Here is an 18739-nt window from a genome sequence, read left to right as displayed (position 1 = left end):
CATCCTTTGGACAGACTAATCCATTCATTCTTCTCAAGCCGCATTTTTACCCTGTCACGAACTCGCTTATCAACCTTGAATGTTTTTATGTAAGCGTATGTGTGTGCATTTCCTATCTTACCCATTACATGCCTGCAACTTTTTTTCTGGTTATAAATATCAATACACGCTTGGTTAAATTGAGGTGACTCACGTGTCTATCTCCTTACGCATCTTTTTTTGCTTCAGTTTCCTAGCAAAGATTGTACGAGAGATACGTATTCGAAAATTCATTCCCGTATTTGACTTTCGCTATAATTGCTGCATCTTATAAGTGTTTATGTTTATCGGCTTTAATTCTCCCCTTCACTCTCTTGTTCGCTTCTGTGTACTCGGTTTATGCCTTGGCTTTCTCCGATCTTGTTCGGCTAATGTTCCTAAAGAGCGTAGGGGTGGGCGACAAGCTAGAAGCGATGGCTAGCAAAATGTTTGTGACTTGAATGGGTCTATTGTACGTCAGTCATCTGATGTCATGCTTTTTATTTTCACAAGTTTGAAATAGATTTGTATGAACCAATGATTCCTATGTACTTAATGACTGTCTAATTTTGAGTCAAAAATACAATACGTTCGTCTGTGATCATTTAGTTCCATTTGCTGTAAATTGCACTATTTCTGGAATTCTCAGTTCGTACAGTAATTCGAATACATCTAATCATCACAAATCCTAAGTCTCACTTTTAAGAAGTCTGTTGACATTTCTTCCTTGGACTCCGTAGACGCCCAACTTCGAGATCAACAGCGGGATTCCGTGAGGGTCGGTCGTGTACAGACCAAACCGCAACTCTACGGATCATTGTGGAACAATCAATTGAATGCAATTTATCACTCTACATCAAAACTACATCAGTGACTGAGAAGATTGTCAATATCATACTTAATTCCTATGATGGGTTAAACTGCAAAATCATGCATGGAGGACAGCTGAAGGACTCACTCGAAGTAAAGGCCTGCGTCAGGCAAGGTTGCTTACTCTCACCCTTTCTCTTTCTCCTGATGATCGACTGGATCATGATGTCAATATTTGGAGAGAAACATGGGATACAGTGGACAGCTATGATGCAGCTGGACGGTCTAGACTTCGCAGATGAACTGGCTCTTCTACTGCACACGCAACAACAAATGCAGGAGAAGACGGCCAGTGTAGCAGCAGCCTCAGCAGCAGTAGGTCTCAATATACACAAAGAGAAAAGCAAGATTCTACGATACAACACAGCATGCACTAATCGAATCACACTTGGTTGAGAAGATTTGGAAGACGTAAAAACCCTTACATATTTGGGCAGCATTATTGATGAACACGGTAGATCTGGTGCAGATGTGAAAGCGCGGATCGGCAAAGAGAGAGAAGCATATCTACAACTGAAGAACATCTGGAACTAAAAACAACTGTCAATTGCCAACATCAAAGTAAGAATTTCTAGTACAAATGTCAACACATTTCTACTGTATGAGGCGGAAACTTGGACGATTACGAAAGTCATCATTAAGAAGATACGAGTGTTTATTAACAACTGCCTACGCAAAACGCGTCGTATCCGTTGGCCAAACACTATCAGCAACAACGTGTGGGAAAGAACAAACCAGATCACAGCGGAGGAAGAAGCGCTGGAAGTATGTTTATCTCGAATAAGAAGAGAAATTGAGCTAGAAAGGTTACGTCAAAAGGGAAGAGAATATTATAGTTAAGTTGTGACTGACAAGGTTATGTCGTATGAGTCTACATCTGCCTCACGTGCAGTTGAAGTTCCTTCTGGAAAGGACTGGATAACAATATCTAAAGATTTAGACCTACCAAAAAGAGAGATTATAAGGTTTGATGGTAATCCCATGACTATTGGAGTTTCTTACGGAATTTTGAAAACTGTTTTGGTGAAAGCGTAGGATTCCGATCTAGGCTAAACTGGTTGATTCAGTATTGCGATGGTGAAGCCAAAGTTACTGCTGGACATTGTGACTTGCTCGGACCAGAAAAATGCTATTGTAAGGTGTTAGAGATTCTCAAGGAAGTGTTCGGTCAGTAGCTCATCGTAGATCATGCAAAGGAAGAGGAAGTCACCAACCGAAAATCACTGTGACGAAGAGGGCAGAAACTAGGGATTCAAATAAGCAATCAATACATATTCGCCGTGGTATCGTACATGGTATTAAAAAAGGCACCATTCTACGAGTTGGGAATAAGAGTGTATCTGGGAGCCCCAAAAAAGCCGGTGACAGTCTTAGACAGACTGCATGTAGATGAAACCACAATAAGAAAGCAAATGCCTTTTTGGAAAGAGGTTGTGAATGGTGCTTCAACAATTCAAGAGCTGACCACCAAGGCTGTTTGTGGAAACGCATCGTAAAGTCAAAAAGAAGAATTTTGCGATCACTACTATTTCAGAAAGTGTTGATGGATGAGACTTTGGAAACGTTTTCAAGAGGGGCTGAAGGATTACTGAACGATTGGTCATCCGTACATATAGTTAATGACTGTGATAATCTGGATCTCGTTACACCAAGTAAATATTAGTTTGTAGAGGTGTATCATTCGATGAAGCGCGGCCTGCTTGAGCATCTGGGCTACCTGTTCCTGCCATCTAGATATTTAAACAAGTTATCTATTGTTGTTTGTTTTAATATATCATTATGTTTATTAATCGCATAACCTATTCTGCTGCGTTTCTGAAAAGTGTACAACCTTTCGTTGTCAAAGTTACAGAAAACTCAATAAGAGACAATATGGTTGCTGGCAATATACAACGAAAAGAATGTACATTATTCAGATGTTCATTTAGTGAACTGCTAACATCTAACTGGCGATCCCTCAATATTTATCGCCAGGACCGACCAAGAAGAAAGAAATGGAAACTTGTTGAAATACTTTGTGCTGAGAATTCTATATTGTACCAAAAATATAATATTGAATAAAGCTAATAATAATAATAATAACAAGCAAAACATGCTTGTATAACAGGAGAAGGAAAGAAGCGCAACAATTAGCCATCCTATTCTGGAACAGATGAATATGGGAGTACCTACCAACCCCTTAGGTGAGATCCAAGTTGTTGGAAGTGAGAAGAAATCTGCAGCCAAGAGATCTAGTGTTAGTAAACAATAATGGCTCACTGAGAAATTGATGGCCGAAAGCTATTGAGGATGCCACAGGTATTCAGAGTTTGACAACTCTTTAACCAGTAGCACCTTCTAATATGAAGCGTACCCACCAAAATCAAAAGACAGAAGCGAGGAGGTTCGAAGATATATTTGATGTGCTATCAATTTATCGAGAATCGCTTGATCTAATCTGGCTAGCGATCGCAGTAGATGTTGAGCACGCCATTCCCACACGTGATTAGGTGCGGATGCATGACCGGGCGTCTTCAGCTAGGTGAGTCTTTCGTGCCTTAAGGTAACCCAAGTGCTATTGATAGAAGAAACCAGACAAATAGTGAATAGGTCTTTATTTCGTTCTTAGCGCAGTCACAGTGGAGCGTGGGATTATTTGCTCAGACAAACAAAGCCTCTCAACATTCAATATAAGATAATAGGAAATATAACGCCTATGCAAAATAGGGAAGTGAATGAATACTTGAACTATACTGTTTTGGCATATGCTTGGTTGTTTGAGGTCAACTCTTAACCAACCAACCTAGGCTGTTACAAGTCCATTAAAACATGTGGCCAACATCCAATGTCGAAAACTTACAGAGCTATTTATGTTTCGGGATTAATTTACCACTACACTATATTTATACATGTCAAATGTGGTTCAGATGGACGATTATTTAGAGTTTGACAACACCTTAAGCAGTAACACCTGTAATCGAAACGTGCCAGCCTAGTGAAATCAGAAGCGGAAACGTTTGAAGATACATCCCAAGCAACACAAAACGGGGAAATAAAGGCGAAGAAAGGGGAAATAAAGCGGACGAAAGCGTAAATAAAGGGGAAATGTCACTTTTCGCCTTTACGTCGGTTATTAAGGTAAAATGTCGCTTTTTCCCCCTTACGTCGTGTATTTGGGGAAATTTGTCGACAATTATACGTAACGTACAGTATTTGGATGAACCGCATCCAGAACTGAAGTTTTCATAAACTTCGACAAATTAAGGCACCGCTTAATAAAAAAACAAAAGTATTGTCATAAAAACAAGGTAAAAAATACGGAATCAGGCATTCGGTTGATACGCATATAGACTGACTTCGTTTGTTGTTTAGCTGAAGTGTTCCGACATACTTTGGAGCCTTCACAAAAAACTTACGTGGTGCAGGTGAGTGACGTGCTCTCAGGATTTCAGGTTCATTGTGACTGATTACCTTCTTAGGCCAATAATATGACTTTTTATGATGTCAGTGAGAATGTTCGTAGACGTAGGGCCACTGTGAACTTGTCACGTTCCCTTGGTTGTCACAGAACCACTTATAATCGGAGGTGGAATAAAATGAGAGCTGCTATAATGAAAAAATATGGCTTCCTTTCGTTCAGTAAGTTTGCTAATGAAAGCACTTTAAAAGGTAACTGAGTTCAACAGTGTTGTTTATCAAATTGATAGAAGTAAAGACGGAAATCAGTTATAATGAAAGTACTTCAACTATTACACCGTCCACTAGCAACATCAATCAAAGGCTTTCAGATAATAGTGGTATGTACATTAAATTCATACGCGAATATATTTCTGATAGGATGTACTGTAGTGAACTTGTGCTCTCAGAAGTTCGTAAATCGCAAAGAACTGATGAACGACTTTATAATGTATATAATGTCAAATACATCTCTGAGCATACGAGATGCTGATCGGGTTCTGTATGGCCTACGATTTCTCATCCCGGACATACCGAAAAGCATCAGAGGTGTTCTGAAGACTTGTCCAAGTGTTCAACCAAAGTTCATCGGCAGTGGGAATGATATCCACCTACAAAGGTGCGACCAACCAGATGACAATTGTGCAGTTCTGAAATGTAAAATCACTAACGAGTTCGGTAAGTAACAAACATGGAAACTATGATTCACTATAGATTCTCTGCAGTCGGCGAAAGATGTTTTACTTGCAATGCAAATACTGGAATCTCACCGTAGAAACACTTCTACGGATGAGAACACATTGCCATAAAACAGTGAGAAGCCCAAGAGGTCAGTACAATAATCTTACTAACAATCCCTAGAAGTGCAATGAAACGTAAAGAACATTTTCTTTACAATTCAGTCGACATGGATGTGGCTGAGATGCAGGCTGGGAATAGCCGTGTACAATATCCTAAATTCCGGGTGTTCGACAAATTCATATCGCCAATCGCCAAGTAGGTTTTATTACTATTGAGATATTCACGAATTAGTTCGACACAATTAGAGACATCACCATCCACATCGGAATCTAAGCATGTTGGTGGTGCTAAGGCGAACCAGTAAGTAACCTGTATCATCTAGTGACCTTTTTCAGCTGTGATAGGTTGTATACAATGGTTCTAAGCATGTCGTCAGCTGTCAGTGACTTGACTAAAACGATAAACAACATATCGTCGGTCGTTACTGACTTGAACATTAATGTGAAGCAATTACTATTTAAGTCTAATGAACTCAAAAAACCGCATCAATTCGATTGCGGACTCTCGAGTTAGCAGTTCCCTTTCATCTGAAGAGGAACTGCAGATGTTGGACACTAGCTTATTTATTTATTTATTTATTTGAACACATGAATATTGGTACAAGAGAGCGCCAATATATATGCGCCACACAAAACAATGAGAATGCGAAGAGAAATAAAAAAAACTAAGGAGCGCAAAGGAAAAAGAGAACAATGACGAAGAGATTGGAGTAAGGTAGTGTGGTAGTAACGACGGAACGAAAAGGTACAATCAGAAGAAATCTTTCAGGTAAAGGAGACACAACCACTTTTCATGAAGAAAGTAAAAGAAGGTTACAGCAGGATCGCCACTGGCTTCTATTCTGAGCCATATCTGATAAAGTCTCTAGCCACTGTGTAGCACCATCTCTCAGACCCCAACCAGGGAGTCGTGAAGGACCAACAGAAGCCAGTCCTTTGCAGCTTCCTTTCATACCACGACACCGTGTCATACACTGACCACCTCTCCGCTTCTTCCAACCAGTCCCAGAGTCGGCAAATAATGCACGACGTGGAATTCTCTGGGACGACATTCGTAGAACATGTCCAAGCCACCGAAGTCGGTGTTTCAAGATGGTGACACCAATTGAATTATCATCTCTGTGCCCGAACACACGATGCCGAACCTCTGCATTACTAACATGGTGTTGCCACTGGATGTCAGCAATCCTTCGGAGACAACGATGATCAAACACAGAGAGTCGTCTAACATCTTCAACTCGGAGAGGCCAGGTTTCACAAACATAGAGCAAAACTGCTCTCACCGACGCGTTGTAGATCCGACCTTTTACAGCCAGACTAACATCACGAAGGCGCCAAAGGTGGCCCAGATTGGCATAATCCGCTCTGGCTTTCACTATACGTGCATTGATCTCATCACTCACCCCCATCAGTACTTATGCAGCTACCTAGATACATGAACTCCTCGACTACTTCTATCTGCTCACTATCCAGGGTGAGTACAGGATTAGAATCCTGCCAGTCTTGTAGAAGTACTTTGCACTTCGAAGGTGCAAAACACATACCATACCTACAGACACTGATGGCCAACTGATTAAGTGCGGATTGCATGCCTTGGGCATTATCGCACAGTAAGACAATATCATCCGCATACTCAAGGTCGAGAAGTCTTTCTCCAGGCAACAGATCCACACCACCATTACTTACATTCATCAGAGCTGTTTCCAGAATGTCATCGATGGCAAAGTTGAAGAGGAATGGTGAGATTGGGCAACCCTGCCTAACCCCACTGCTCGAATGGAACAATGGAGAGAGGTGGTTGTATGCCCTCACTCTGCCTGAGGTGTTTGTATATAGGGCTTTTATGATGTTAATAAACTTCTCAGGCACACCCTTCTTCAATAGACAATCCCAGAGAACAGTCCTGTCCAACGAATCGAAGGCAGCCCTGATGTCAAGAAACACTACGATTGTTGGCCTTTGAAAAGTATGGCGGTGTTCTAACATTAGGCGGAGGGTGAAGATATGATCAATACATCCTCGACCAGAACGAAAACCAGCCTGCTCCTCAAGAGTCAATCTTTCTCGGGTTTTGAACAACCTACGAAGAATGACGGAGGCCAATAGCTTGGACGCAATCGGAAGTAAACTTATCCCCCGATAGTTGTTACAGGAACGACGTGAACCCTTTTTAAAGATAGGGACAACTATCGACTCATTCCATGACGTTGGTACACTCTCTAGTTCCCAAACCTTTGTAAACAACGTCGTCAATTCCTTAGTCAAAAAGTCACCACCATCTTTAAAAAGAGCCGGAGGTACGTCATCTGGGCCAGGTGATTTGTAACGCTTCAAGAGTTGGAGTTCCTTGCGGACTTCCTCCTCATTTGGTGGATCATTCGTCAACGGCCATGGAGGGCAGGACAGTCTAACCGATGTTGCCGGAGCAGCAGGCCAGTTGAACTGTCCTTCGAAGAATTCTGCCCATCGTCCAAGACGTCGATGGATGTTAGTGATTGGCATCCCATCATCCTCGCAGATTGTTTCACTCACACCAGACTTCTTGCTGCCAGTGGCTCGGATGAGCTGGAAGAGCTTCCGGTAATTACCAGATGCAGCTGCTGCTTCCAACTCATTAGCACGCTTCGACCACCAGGCTTCGCGGTCCTTACGCAAGCTTTGCCCAATTTCCTTACGTAACATCCTTCGTTTATGGTCAAACTCACGGTCACCCGGAGTAGACCGACGGGCTTCAATGAGTTGTAAGGAACCTGGAGAAACCCAGTGCTTAAAAGCGGGACGTTTCGCAAAACCACAACTGACTGATCCCGCCATTTTCATGGCGTCATGCAATTGCAACCAATGCTCGTCTATACTTTTCGGTGGAATGGTAGCTAGCCTAGAAACTAGCTCGGCTCGATACTTACTAGCAACAGAAGTTGCAACCAGCTTGCTAACAACAATCCGTTGGTGGTGGTCACTTCATTGGCCACTGAAAAGTAAGGTAAGATTGGTGCAGACCAAGGCATGGTCAGAGTCCAGATAGGTACTCCAAAAGGAGCGGCAGTCTTGTACACAACCACGCCAGCGGTCGCTGATCGCGATGTGATCAATCTGAGTCCAGGCTTGGGATGCAGAGCGAGGACGCCAGGTGGCACATCGGCGATGACCGTGCCGAAAGTTAGTGCTAGCCAGAAACAGGTTGTGGTCTGTGCACAGTTGCAGTAGACGGTCCCCGTTATCTGACCTGCGACCAACGAGTCCCCATCGGCCACCTAAACGACCCTCTTCTGTGCCTAGACGCCCGACCTGAGCATTCAAATCTCCGGCTAGTACAACAATATCTGTTGAACGCACTTTCTGTAGAAGAACAGATAACTGGTGGTAAAACTCATTCTTGATTGCATCCGGGCTGCAATCTGTCGGGGCATAGGTGGAGATGACGAAAAGACATCGTTTCTCACGCCGATTTCTTCTCACTTTGATGGAACTTTCCAATCTAACAGCACATGACCGACTGTTAATGGGGATCCAATCGATTAGTGCTGCCTCAGCTCTAGCGCTTAGTGCGACACCAACGCCAGCAAGACCAGACGAAGATGCCACAGGGTCCCCGGATAAGCGCACGTAAAACAAGCTTTTCGAAGCGATAGATAGAGAGCGAATTTGTAGTACTTCACCAGAGTCTAGAATACAGGTCTCGGATAGACAGCAGACATCGATAGTAAGACTTTCCAAAGACATAGCCAGCACTGTCTGTTGTCCGACCTGCATAAATGTGCGAACGTTGAAGGCAGCCAGTTTGAATGGTGAACGTGGTTTCAGAAAAACTGCTTCAGTCCTCGTATTCGGTGGTAACATACAATTTTCAACCGGACAGTGACTCGAGAACGTTTAGATACAGTCGAATTACCACCAAAGACGAGCCGCTGTATAAGTATAAAAGAGGGTGAAGAATGTGGAAAATAATAATAATAATAATAATAATAATAATTACAATAATAGTAGTAATAATAATAATAGTATTAATAATGACAATAATTGTAATGATAATAATCTGAATCAATTGTTTGTTTTTCAAAGCGAGAAAAGTAATTTCCATAGGCATAAAGAGTTCATCAATTTGTGTGTGGGCTGTGATACTGCCCGGGTGCCCAAACCGAAGCAGGTGGTTATCTTAGGGGCCACTCCCCGAGCCTTTGACCTAAAGGTCTAACCCACAAGGCAGTGGAGCATCGTAAGGAGATGCAGTCCCATGGTAGCCGGTGACCAACGATTGGTTCATACGCCATTTGTTCCCACAGGATACTGGAGCCCATGTGCACCATTGATTTAGAATCCGGTTAAAGCGCCGGACATTCGCTTTTCGTCCCCTCATTGTCGTAAACAACACCCCCGCCACGAGAAGGCAATGAGTAGGACTTCCCTGGCAGAGGCTGTATACGCGTGGCCATGTGAGAGCATTTCGAGAGGGAGAGCGGACTCTCCCCACTCTCGGCCGTACCAGGGCATTCAGGGGGCCACTAGCTTACAGCAAAAAGAACCCATGGACAGATTTGTAAGTCATTAACATTAATTTAATAATTTGTTACTATTACAAATGGCGATGGTTACTAGGTTATCAAATGACGGTCCAAAAACATCGATGCGGTTTGTTCTGTCGCATCTCTTGACACCTGAGGTCGCCAGTATATTCACGTTACTTGGTACCTCTTCAAAACGAGCACTTCAGAAATGCAAGTTTTACGGCTGCATACGAAGTAACCTATATCTATTATTTAAACTTCAGGTGCTTTAACTAATCGCTTTCTGTCATCCGCTGTCAACGAAGATGACCTTGATAAGCTGTACGACATCGCGACACAAGGTTACTTTCACGATATCCGAGACAAGATGATAAAGCGTAATAGAAAAAGACAAGATCAGTATGTACTAATTTAGTGATAACTTCCCTACGGCTCTATAGTTACAGTCAACAATATTAACGAACATAACCGTAAGTTCAGCTTCAAGTATTTGGCTGTGCCAAAGAATGTCTTTGAGATATGGTTGTGACTTTCCTTTTTTTAAAATTCAGAATTCACAGGACGACTACCTCAATTCTCAATAGCCGGACGAACGTGGCTTAAGGGAATAGTCCGTGCAATTGTTTTGATGTTCTACCTACATTTCAATAAATATTATTTTGTCAAACAGCGTACTTTCTTACTTACATGGGAAACTGTAGAAGTGTTGAGAATGTGTGTTTGAGTGTCACTGAACTTTTGATTAAATGCACATTCCTTACAAATAATACATCACCTGTTCCTTTTTTTGCAGATAATTTCAAATAACAATGAGTTAGCAATTGCATTGGATATGCAAAACAATGGATGCTTAAGCTTCTGCTCTAATGTTGTACAATAATACGCTTTTCCTTTTAAATAAATTTTTTCAAAAACATACCGGTTTTTTACTGCATTGCAGATTTATTTTGGTCTGTTGTTGAAAATAAAGGCGAACATAGGAGACCTCTGGGATTATGTCAATGGATAGAAAATAGGGAGTTCTGTGTGTATTTAGGCGAAAAGTAGACAATCAAGCGTATACGTAGGCAATTCCGCGGAAATTTAGGCGAAAGTAGACAATTCTGCGGATATTAAGGCGAAAAGTGAGTAATTTATCGACAATACGGCGAGAGGGGGAAGTCCGCATTATTTCCCCCGGACAGGCGACATTATGATGCGTTTTCCTCTTTCGTTACCAAAGCATTTACCCCTTTTTTGGTTGTCTGGGTAATTACAGTGTATGAGTACTAACTTCATAGTAAGTAAATAATGAAATGTTATGGACAACTTAATAGATTTGATGGGAAAAACGTTGATAACTGAGGTGGTCAAACAAAAAATATGCTAACGGAATAACGTCCCAAATTTCAGTCGAAATTCTGGAAGCTAAGAACTAGCTGTTTGTATATATGGGTACATATCAGGATTTCATCTAGACAAAGCCACTATTTAAAGACCAGTTGACACTAAGGAGCAAAATTAAGGTCATAAGAGAACTAACAAGTGTTCTAAGTAAAAGATGAGTAATGACAAAAAATTCGTAAACAACTGGAAATGCACCAACCAAAAACAACACAGCAATCCTTCAGTGACCAAGTATGGGAATATCTAGGAACTAATACACAAACATTTGATAAAAACTATATTGTCTCTAAAACTTCACTGTCAATACAATAACACTATTTTCTTGGGTCGAAAACATCTTTACGCCCTACTTTAATAACTTAGAATATCGTATTTTCTGTGACAAGATTTCACATATAAAGATTGAGAATCCAGTGCTATATTTTAAGGGTAAGTCTGTTGATCTTTTCAGAAAATCATTTTGGTTTCAACTCTTAAATAATTAGATTATGAACTCATCGTCACTTTTTATAGTGTATTACTGGGAACACTTCATTGAACAACTTCACCTTAAACATCTTGAAAGATTACTTGGGTCACCATACTCGTCATTTTTAGTGTAATATAAACTTAGATAAAATTATCATTCAATCCATTGTTGCGTAACGTCGATCAGCAGTCTTAAGACGAAATAGGCGACTAGTTTTCTGGAAATCAGTGGGTTTTAGTCGAATTGAAATACTCGACACAGGTTAATATCACTGATATATCAACCACTTCTCAGGAACGCTTCCTAACGCAAGGTTTACTACCCCGAACCAAAAAACGTGTTAAAGTCAACGGTTATACTCTTCGATTTCGCCAACCTCGCGTTCAGCCAAATCCTCGTCACACAATAAGCTGACTTGGAGAAACATAAATGGTCTGAGATTTGTATTTTGGCAAACTGTGAAATTAGTGTCTAAACTCGCAATGGTAAGCTGGTGCTTATTACCACTGAATAGAACTGCACTGGACTCAAATCTCGAAAACTTTTTGGGAAATCCATAGATCTCGAAATTTCGAGTGCATTTCAAACCTATTTATCATCCATTACATTTCCATAAAAAAGACCGATCGCTCACATTCGTTCTTACTCATTAGTTTTGCCATATTTACCAATTCTCAGCATTTTAGTAACCAAACAGTAGTAATTTATATGCAATTCTTGCATAACTCATAATACGAGACTTCGCGCAAAAGCCCAAGGCACGTCACCTCTAATCTATTTGGTTCGATGTGATAGTTTACTTGTACCCCTTAAAATGTTTGTGTAAAAACATAACGTTTGGGATCTCGAAATTGAGTAAGGACAGAACCTCTGCAACACTAACAGACGTTGGTTATTTTCGAAGTTGATTCATAAAGTCCTCCGAACTGCTCAAACCACCAATAAACGCATATAATGAGTAAGCGACCCCAAAACGCAACAGTTTGAGAATTATTCCCTTAAAATATTTTAAATATAAAAGAAATACCAGTGGTTTTTGTGTTTCCACATAAAAGTAACGGGAAAACTATCACCCTTAACTGAATTCATTTGTCAACAGATACTTTCTTCACTCAAAATAGAGTGTGTTGAAAACATAAAGTACATGCTTTAACCATACAGAATTAAATGAGACATGTAATCTAGTTCCAAATAATAAGAACGAAGCTTTAATTTAAAAGCACATATAATACAAACTGGAAAATGATTAACAAAAGAATAAAGAGTCACTGTAAACTAGGTCAAAAATAAATACCTAATCTACACAAGATAGTAAAATTAAATTTTATTTTCATACAATACAGACATGAAATTGTTTTCAAAAAAAGAAGTGTTGAAAATACACACATGTACATCACACAAAGCGTTGTTGTCGAGTTTTCTATTATTCACCTTTTTCTTTATCATCTTTTAAATACAAAAATATAAAACTAAATAATATTAGGCCAATCATCATTGATATAGCACTACCATAATAAGGATAAGCAGCCACGAGGAATCGTTCATATTGTGTATGAGTAAATGGACGAACAGGAACCTGTATGAAGATAAACAATACATTATTTAGGTTTCAGATCAGAATATTTGGGAGGGTGGATAGAGCAAAAACTAGAAAACCAAGAACTTACTTGTGTAACACTTAGTAGGTGTGTATAGCCAACACGATAATAATCAACTACGAATTTGAAAACTCCGTACACATCAGGTAGTTTCATAACAAGTTTGTATTCACCATCTACAAAAATGTGACGATTGGAAAATTCAGATTAGAAATATAATGCTGGTTAAATAAAATAAAAAAGCAACTACGTGAATTCGTGGAAGTACACACTAGTTGTAAGAGTTATATAACACTTGTAGGCCACATCTATGTCATATCGTCACAACTAGAAGAAAACTACCAAGATGAATACTATAGAAATAAAAATAAAAGTAACACCGATGGTAGTAAGAAACCAAATCCAAGGAATTCGATTATAAGGAGTGAAATAAAGGATTCAAATTATAAAACATTAAAACCTAGGAATTAGAAGATGAGTAGTGAATAGATTTGGGACATTGGGGTGAATTGTGACTCTGCATTTTTTCATATACGTCAAATCAACAGAAAATTTGTATACATATACCATGATTTTATGATCCAACCTCTAGCATTTGTTTAACCTGGTTCAATGGCAGCCAGTACTGTGTCGGGATAGGTAGTAGATGAGGCATATAACCCGATTACCTTAATTAATGAAGATTCACAACCCAATTAACCGATTTGCCATATTTATCTCAAGCTATACATTTAACCTCAACACTACGCATACCATAAGCAAGCAATGCTTGAAGGAAATCGTGATCGAATACCAGCCACCACCCAATCTTTTTTACCTCCGTGTGCCATGTTTTAAAACCATTAGGTACTACAGGGCGAACTCCTGAGTAATATACCTCACCATTAGGTAGACTAACATTTTGTCTATAACACAGGTGTCACCAATCGGTAAGAACCGGACGGATTTTCCGTATCCATGCTGATACCAGTTATTGATCTATCAGGACTGATGAGAATGCCAAGACAAGTTTAGTTACCGACCAGTTTACACAAACTAAGCTCACGAAGTGAAATCCCAGGATTTTGTTGTACGATTATAAAGAATGGAAATCACTAATGAGAAACAACATTTAAATGTATGCAGCGAAAGCAGTAAATTAAAATTGGGGAGGTTAGACTTAAAGCAATAAGCACTTGGAAAGGAATTAATTAAAATACTGGACGTACAATAAACACCATACACAATCTACACCTCACGTGTGTGCTTCATTGAAGGAGACTGACTGAGCAAGCAGAACATGTTGCAAAGATAACTAAATAAAGATCCAAAAGGTGATGCCGTCTTAACCTCGTGGATGAACGTAATTCACCAAATACTTTTTGTAAACTTGAAGTAGTTTACGATGACGTTGGATCGCGTTTAACACTTTAGGGACGTATATTTCGGTAAAATCTTTGGATAATTGGACTAGATTAACTAATAAGTTTGTACTGTATCTAACAGGTTAAAGCTTCATTCTACAAATTTACTTAGTTTGCTTTTTGAGCTATTTTCTACTTCTAAATCTCATTGTAAAAGCTGACGAAAATGTTCACAGCAGGCAAAACAAGAACTTAGAAAAGATGACTAAACTAACGATCATAATACACTTTTTACTAAAACGAAAAAAATTACACTATTTTTACTTAGAAATGGCGATGAACTTCAGTTGACAAAAAACACTAAGTATTGACTATCGACGTAGTAATCCCTAAAATCCTCCTTATGACTAGTTTATAATTTTTCTGAGATAAAAAGGCATAAGGTTACCTATTACACAAACTCAAACTACTGAGGTGAACTCCCAAAACTTAGTCTTCGAAATGATTCTAGACTTATTATTATAACTAGTGCCAAATCTCTTAAAAATCTTTATCCTTTTAGTCTTACTTTATGACCCCCAAAGTCTTCAAATGGAAGGGTCATAATAATTTTAATAGTTACTTATCGTTATAACTTGTATCACCTTGTGGATAGAACACAAGTACATATAATACTGCAAAGGTTTTTATGGACAAGAATTGTACCACAAGAGTCGACAATATGTTGCGAATTATTCCATAAAGTGAGCTTGATATTTGATGTAAGAATCATTACGAACCTATGTTTTTATATTTTGCTTCTGGCAGAAAATTAATGTCAAAAGTGGATTTACAGATATCTAAACAAAATAATGAGCTGACTACCATACTTTTGTGTTCCATTTTCTTTCTGATAAATGGATCAATTCGCACAAACTCCAACTGGACATCGTCTGCATTGAAAGGAACCCAATTCCCGTTATCGTCCTTTGTTTCGATTTTGATTATGTAAATAACGTCATCCAAAATTGTATACTGGCTAGGTGGAAGAGTTTCACCCACTCGGTGGTGTTTCACGTAAACATGTCGCAGCTGACCACGCTCACCCAAAACCCATCGCAACAGATTATCAGTAAGCATTTGGTTGCCACAAATCACACTCCTGTACGATAACAGACATTTAAAATGAAACAAGATCAAGTATGAGAAATAATTATCTCAAAACAAATCGGACTAACACAAGATTGGATACAGGCTAATGTACAAAACATATTTACCAAGAAAATAAAACATATAACTGATATAAAATACTTGAATTTCGATATTTAAAAGATATTGTAACACATTCACGGCAATATTTCAGGATGAGTTTTCTACTGTACAAACATAGTAGCGCATAATTTATCCCAGGATCTGGAATACATGCATATTCACCGACATCTAGATGTGTTAATTATTGAAATGTTGATCAAAACGTCTCAGGAGTAATGTCACATAAAGACGTAGAAAGTACATCACATTACTAAGACGTCTCTACCAAAACACTCATGATCGGACAAAACTTGAAGTATCATCTAAAGTAGCCATGTTGAATTATGTCTGTGATCGAAGTCTGGCAATGACTGGACTAAACCATCAGGTTTTAATTCACTGGTCAGTGAATGCTCTAAAAGACTGATGTCCTTCAGCCATTTGGAACGAAATTGATCATTCCTACTTTGTACCTGATATCTTGTGTACAAGAATGTTATTCAGATAAACTCTGTTTAGCTGGTTAATTAATTTCTCTTATGATATTAACTAGAGGGTTTGCGCTGATAATAATGTCTTGCGAGGAGCCGTCAGTCAGTCACATGGTATCAGCTATAGACAAGGATTCTTTTCGACATATTGACACTTTAAAAAATATTCCATAACAGTAACAGATATCTTAATTCATAAACGTCGCCCAGTTCAGTCATGACTCTAGAAGAAAATACCAGGGTGAGAAACTAGTCATCTAGAGAATCTGTAACTGACGCAGTCATGTTAAGTAATAATTTCAACAATGAATAAAGCCTTTTCAATTCTACGGATGGCGATGAGTGTTTAGAATTCATTTTTACACATCCCCCAAGTGCTGTTTTAGCATTGGCTCCGGCTACTGTTTAACTTTATAAATGTGGTTGAGCGTGTTGAACACAATGTATTTTAGTTCTGCCGAACCTAAGCGATTGGTAGCTAAGAGAACCTCAATATACTCTAAGAAAACTTGCACACTTAAAAAAAAAGGTTGGCTATTTCTGGTATCACTAACCAAGACAAAAGCAAACACAGTCTTCATCGAACTCGGAAAAGTTAGTTTTAGGGAATCCTAGTCAGAGATTTAGTCATTTAAGTTCATAGCTTAAGCCGCTCAAGGAACATCGTGTTTTATCTGTACTCAACGAATCATCTTAAAATCTGAGTGACCAAAGCTGATACGATAATTGTGACATTAATATTCACCGAGCATATAAGATTTTCTCCAACTTACTTTTGAGACTCAGTCTCAACGGTAGATTCAAAAAACGAATTCGATAAGAAATCCAACGAACCAATGAACAAGGCACGAGCGTTATTTCTTGCCTGTAATGCTGTGATCAGCTGAGTGTTTGTGCCGACAGTGTTTGGATAATCTACTATGGTCTTGTCTGGGTTATAGCTGTAAGAAGTCTTCGATCCGTGTAAGACATCAATGAGCAAAGGGTTAGTTTGATCAGCTGAAATACTATCACAGTTAAAATATATACGTCAAGTTACCCTATCCCACGATATAACAATGGTGTGTCGACTTTCCCCCCAGTTATCACATTGCTTTTGACCAGATTATTTACAGGCACAGTGATTAAAGAGTGCTATTGACATTAAGATATTATGAAAACCTACTAAACCATCATCCTTTTTGTCGAAATTGAAATGGTCGATAACAATAGTGTTTTCTTCGTCAAACTCCACCCCGCATTCACTCCCCAACTCCCGAATAGATTCACCCACATTTGGGCCAGCAACTACAACGAGGTTTCCCCCATCGTCAACGAAATTGGTTATTTCCTTAACGTTTAATGCACCCCCAAACTCTAGTATTCTAAATTAGCGAAAAACTGGACGCACCGCTAACAGATGGGGCTAGAATAATTAGGCCCGAATATAAATATTCCCCAAGGTATTTTAGTGAAATAGATGATTCATCAGCAAGTTTTGTGGTCAAGTTATAGCCCCTGTCTAATTCATATTATAACTTTATTTGAACTTACTTGTCAACATATTTAAAAAAGTGGAATGAGTCTCTTTAATATGAAAATTCTCCAGAAGCACCAGCAGATTTTTCGATTTATCTTCGTAACTAACCACAAAAGTTGAAAATAATAGCACCAATAAATGCAACCACATTATTTGCATAGTGACGTTGTACTGGCGCCAAGCTGACGTACGCGAAGGCCTATGTTCAAACTTCACTGGTTTAGTCACTTATAATGCTGTTAAGTCAAAGATGAAAAAAGGCACTTGAGACTGATTTTAAAGACATTGAAGGTAATTCTTCTGTAGAATGGTATACGAATCCCTACGCTTATCATTCAGGAACATAGTGTATTAAAAGGTCTATGACACTACTGAATCATATGTTAACGTTTTACCTTTCTTTTAAAGGCGTCAGCTGCTGGCAACATCACCATCAGTTCTGCAAGTAAAATTTTCGGCTTACGGAAACTAGCTTGAAAAGGACTCATATGTACTCTGTACAACCCTACTAATATTCAACATTTAGGTAATGAAAACTTTAGTGAATTTCTGGTATTTAGCTTACAAACCAATCATGACGATGAATCCATGTCGAAATCACTCCTCCCTGTAGTGAACTAGCTAGAGACAGTCAGTTTTTTTGTTCTGGTATCGCGATATTTGGAAGTGCCTAAACGTTCTGGTTCTAAACAATAAACTGTAATGCTCCAAGTAGAGGCTACGCATTTTTCACATGACGAAACTTTTAATAAACTCATTTGTATTTTATTTGTATACACGACAACAGATCCAATTTGTTTGTTGATTATGCGTGGTGTTGCCTTTCAACGGTGGTTTAAATTATTTAAGTTACGGCCCATAAGGAAGAACAGGATGTAAAGGCAAACAAATCCTCTAACTGTCGTGTAAGTATTCAACTTTGACGCTGACCTGATTAGTTTAACTAAACATGCCCTAGCTGAAGGCGCTCGGTTAAGCATCCGCTCCATACTTTTTGACATATTGATAGCTTTGAAGATATGTCTCCGAACTCCTTCATTTCCAAATTCTGACTTAATTTAATTTGGGATCTTCG

General features: G+C 39.2%; 1 protein-coding gene across 2 annotated transcripts; it reads right to left on the bottom strand.

Moving 5' to 3' along the window:
* Positions 1-12690: 12690 nt before the first annotated feature.
* MS3_00005464 (uncharacterized protein) lies at positions 12691-17864 on the bottom strand (the record flags this gene model as incomplete). Of its 2 annotated transcripts, XM_035730567.2 has the most annotated exons (8): positions 12691-13059; positions 13151-13257; positions 15294-15565; positions 16919-17152; positions 17185-17279; positions 17311-17501; positions 17536-17646; positions 17679-17823. In XM_035730567.2, the coding sequence occupies 8 exons, from the start codon at positions 17821-17823 to the stop codon at positions 12907-12909; spliced, it is 1308 nt and encodes a 435-aa protein (XP_035588071.1). In that variant the 3' UTR covers positions 12691-12906. The 2 variants fall into 2 exon arrangements, with proteins under 2 accessions (XP_035588071.1, XP_051073463.1); XM_051213536.1 differs by having other exon boundaries at positions 17311-17642; positions 17679-17864.
* Positions 17865-18739: the final 875 nt, after the last annotated feature.

The sequence above is a fragment of the Schistosoma haematobium genome, chromosome 1, assembly GCF_000699445.3.
Source record: "Schistosoma haematobium chromosome 1, whole genome shotgun sequence".
NCBI classification, from domain to species: domain Eukaryota; kingdom Metazoa; phylum Platyhelminthes; class Trematoda; order Strigeidida; family Schistosomatidae; genus Schistosoma; species Schistosoma haematobium.
This window is presented reverse-complemented; position numbering and strand designations above follow the sequence as displayed.